At 37.2% G+C, this 4,525-nt stretch overlaps 1 protein-coding gene across 5 annotated transcripts in view; it reads right to left on the bottom strand.

The window, feature by feature from the left end:
* Positions 1-2,362: 2,362 nt before the first annotated feature.
* LOC311060530 (calcium uptake protein 3, mitochondrial-like) overlaps positions 2,363-4,525 on the bottom strand; it is a gene marked incomplete at its 3' end in the record, with an annotated part of 48,748 nt that continues 46,585 nt past the window's right edge. For 3 of the 5 annotated variants that reach the window (XM_084078762.1, XM_084078761.1, XM_084078759.1), the window contains one exon: positions 2,363-4,094. In XM_084078762.1, the coding sequence (XP_083934888.1) occupies positions 4,002-4,094 (93 nt within the window). Of the gene's footprint in view, positions 4,098-4,467 lie in introns of those variants that run through there. The other 2 variants (XM_084078760.1, XM_084078763.1) reach the window with 2 other exon arrangements.

Genomic DNA, 4,525 nt, shown 5'->3' on the forward strand with positions numbered 1-4,525 from the left:
ACAGCACAAAATAAAATGTTCATATCACATATATATAGTTCAGCTTTTACTAAATACTTTTTCTCACCAACTGAATTTTCTTAAACCTTGAAGTGTATTTTAAGATTATGCCAGGTACCAGACTGAAATAACCCTATGTTACACATATCGTACCCAAACCCCAAAATGGAAACAATAGCATTATAGCAAATCTTTGGAAGTATACAACATACATTTTCCATACAATTTAGACTCACTGACTTCAGTAAAATTGGTATTATTAAGATTCAAGCATATCTTGACTCTATGTCAGGGCAAAAATAGCAAAAAACTATTCAGATTACATTCAGATAACATCTATATTTCTCTTTTTTACTAAATATTTGTTGTTGATTGTTTTCTTGCCTACTATTTTCTCATAATCCTTGGAGTGTGTATTTAGGCTTAAAACTTTCCTTCCATTTGGGGAACAACAGCACCATCATCTTTGATGTTGTCAAAGCTAGTGCAGTGTCACATTTATTTGATTACTCATTAACAAATGACATGACCTGCCTGGTGAAACACATTCAACAACTCTTACGAACGTGTAGTGTGGTGAAGTAAGTATGTTTACAGTATTTGTATGGCACTTCTCACAGAGAGGACTCACAGTGCTTTACATACAGAAATAAAGACACAGCACCAAGCATTAAAATGATTAAAAACATTCCACAAATGCTTGTTTAAACAGTATGTGTTTTTAAGTGGTTCTAAAAGAAATCCACTGAGGCTGCAGCTCTCAAGACCTGTGGAAGGGCATTCCATACCTTTTTGTTTTTGACCTTTTTTTTTGTCCCACGGGGGAACTTCAGTTTTCAGCTTCACCCAGCTGAGTGCTGCCCACAGAGGAGCACGGAGGTTAGGGGTTAAGTGTTTGCTCAGGGACATTTCGACTCTTAAGCCCTATTTTTTTTTAAATGTGAAAATGGAAGATCTACAAACTCACAACGCATCATAGTTAAGCTTGCAGAGCTGCTATCTTCACTATTATTTATATTTTATTCAAATTTCTGAAAAAGTTTTGGAAAGTGTCTACATTTTAATACAGCATGCTTTGATATTAAAAAGAAAATGTACTTTTTTTAAAGCACCTACTTCCAGTTAATACTTTAACTGGAAACACATTTGACTGAGCAACTTTCATTTGTAGTTGAGTAATGTTTCACCCGGAGTATCTATTATATACTTTGATTCAAGTACTGGGGTAGAGTACTTACGGTCCACCAGTGTTGCGAGTAGAGCCTCACTTTGAAGCATATAGTGATGTCCAGGACCCTTCACTGACCTGCTACAACGATACATGCCCAGCAGGACCCTAAGGTCAGCTGACCAGGGTCTATTGGTCATTCCTCTTACCAGGTTGGGATACAATAGTTGAATGGTTAGTGAGCCCGCCTGGGAAGCCTGAGGTTCGAAGTGTCCCTGAGCAAGATACTTGCCCCAACTGCTCCCAAAAACAAAAAGGTGGAATGCCCTTCCACAGGTTTTGAGAGCTGCAGCCTCTGTGGACATTTATAAGAACCGCTTAAAAACACTACTGTTTAAATAAGCATTTGTAGAATGTCTTAGATTTTGTTGTTGTAAGTTGAATGGTTAGTGGGCCCGCCTGGGAAGCCTAAGGTTCGAAGTGTCCCTGAGCAAGATACTTAACCCCTAACTGCTCCCAAAAACAAAAAGGTATGGAAAGTCCTTCCACAGGTCTTGAGAGCTGCAGGACATTTTTGTGGACATTTTTAAGAACACTACTATTTAAACAAACATTTGTGGAATGTCTTAGATTTTGTTATTGTTGTTTTTAATCATTTGAATGCTTCGTGCTGTGTCCTTATTTCTGTTGTAAAGCACTTTTTGAGTTCTCTCTGAGAAGTGCCATACAAATAAAATGCACATACCTACTTACCTCACCACACTACACGTTCATAAGAGTTGTTGAACAAGCGTAGCACCTGCCCTAGCCTTGACAACCTTGCAGGCTTATGCAAAGGCTAAAATGTAATTTAGATAGCATGTTATGTAGACATATTCATTTGTAGACCTGGCATCCTATAGTGCGTATAGTTTCAACGTACACATTCTTTTATATTATACTGTTTGTTCTTGATTTACCGCTATGATCCTAGATTACTATGTCTATGCATTTGACGTATTACCTTGTGTTTACCTTGATTACTGTAAATCGCTCTGGATTAAGAGCATCTGCTAAATGCCTAAATTGTAAATCGGTTTCATTTGTCATTTGTTAATCCTATAGGATTTTTTGACTAGGGACAAATGCCCTGACAACAACCCCTTTTAGCTACATGCACCGTACATGGTCACATCAGCACCAAAACATTTAAAGTTTTCCAAATTAGTTTATTCATGCATTGGTATTGCTTTACATAATTCCACATGAGTGCAAAAGAAACATTATAATGTACAAAGTAAAAAGAGTCACTTAACCACTAAACCCTATACTTTGGGGGACCTTGGTGTCCCCCAGACGTCTATCGTTGGCCGGCAAATGTTTTCCCTCTAAACCAAATCCCTTCAACAAAAATAGACGATTGACAAGCTCACAGCGTTTCCTGTTGTGAGCTTGTAGATCTGTTATTTTCGTGGAATGTTCGCCGATTTGCGCAGAATTTTTGCCAATTAAGACACACCCAGGTCAGAATAGGCTCACTAGGGTTCATGCTTGTTAACAGGATAGTGATCAAATGTATTCCCATTACCATTCACCACAACCCCAAAGCAGTCTATTCACTCACTCACACAATCATTACAACAGTTTGAAATGTATCTTTTTATGAAGACGAATTACCTTATTGTCATTCATTACATATATGTCATATATAGGCTATAAAACGTAGTGATGAGAAAACAAGTTATTTTCCTATCAAAAGTCAATAATCATTTTGATTGTTTGTGATTAATCTTCAGGACTGCCATCTTTGCCCATGTTCAGTAAATACTTTAATATAAGCTAGAACCAGTTTTGAGGCAGCTTATAAAAAAAGATTTCATCCTGTATATAATATAATTACATATAATAGTGTAAGCAACACTATACATTATATATTCCATTATATATTATAATATATTGTAGTGTTGTAGGATTATCAACTATAGTTTTTAGGTATTAATACACAAATAAAATAATTGTAGTTGTCTCAATCCACAGTGCTGAAAAACAATTTTGGTTGCTACGGAAGGCGGAACAGAATATTCATGTCATTCAGATTCTCTCATGCAACTAACAATGTCAAACACTCACACACAAAACAGAGATAAGATATTAAGGATTCCATCTTATTATAAAAAATATTGAAATTATAAAACATATTTACATTTTTCCCTTTCTCTCTGTCTTTCCCTCCCTCCCGCTTTCTCTATTATTGCTCTCCCCGCAATAGTATGCAAAATGTATAAAATTTGGTATAATGTAATGTTCCAATGTAATCTGCCACGACCAAACAAGCAGTTTTAAGTTCATATAATCTGACATCTTTACAAAACTGTACAGAGTAAATTGCAGTGATACAAAATAAATGTCTGAGATGATTAAGATAATGTGAAGATCATAACATCAAAGATATTATTTTAAACATGTTTCACTGATATGGTATTTGCATTGGTTTTAGTTTGTGTTATGGACCTGTGCTGTGGCTGAAGTAAACAAGGTGGTGAGGATTGCAAAGTTCATTTCCAAGTTATTGTATTATATTCTGATGAGGCAAAGAATACACAGTATGTCATGTGAGCTTAAGTACAGGGTGAAACTGAATTAGACGATGATGACTAGTGAAACAAACATAAACTCTTGAATCTTGAAAACAGAGGGCTCTGGCCAGGGCTCAGGACTAGTAAATAGTCCAAGTTTACACTTCATCAGACTTAATTTCCCCATCCCTTTCCATTCTGCTTCTTCTTTTTCCATCATCATCACCCCTGGCTCTCCATCTCCACTGCTGTTGTCTCTCTCTTCCGGTTCTCTAGGCCTACTCCTTGAACCTTCTCCAGAGCTTGCGGACATGTCTCCCAGCCTCAGTGCGAACACAGCCGGAGAAGGAGGCATGGTGGCGCTCGTTCACCTGGTAAAAAAAGAGCAAAGACAAGCAAAGTTATGCTGGGAACCAATAAACTTAATTTTTCAGAGGTCCTGGGAAAACATTTGTGTACCTCAGTCCTCAACTCTAATGTCTCATTCTCCTGTTCTTTTATGCGATCATTCTTCACACCAAATAAAAGAAATTGGCTTAAAGGGATAGTTCACCCAAATAAATATAATTGTTTCTATCAATTAGTCACCCCATAGAGACTTGAAGTCATGGATTTGTTTTTGTTTTTGTCACATTCCTAAGCAAATAATTTGAGGACTGGTAGGCAGCGGTTCCGGTAGGATACACAAAGGAGACTCTTTGTGTCTCCTACCGGAACCGCTGCTGGTGTTGTTCATGTTTGTACTTATCTGCTAGCCAGCTCCTTCTTCAGACAGGACCTAAAGGAAGTGAAGCGCTCCACA

The sequence above is a fragment of the Gymnoscopelus microlampas genome (genome assembly GCF_963454915.1).
Source record: "Gymnoscopelus microlampas genome assembly, chromosome: 2".
Classification (NCBI taxonomy): domain Eukaryota; kingdom Metazoa; phylum Chordata; class Actinopteri; order Myctophiformes; family Myctophidae; genus Gymnoscopelus; species Gymnoscopelus microlampas.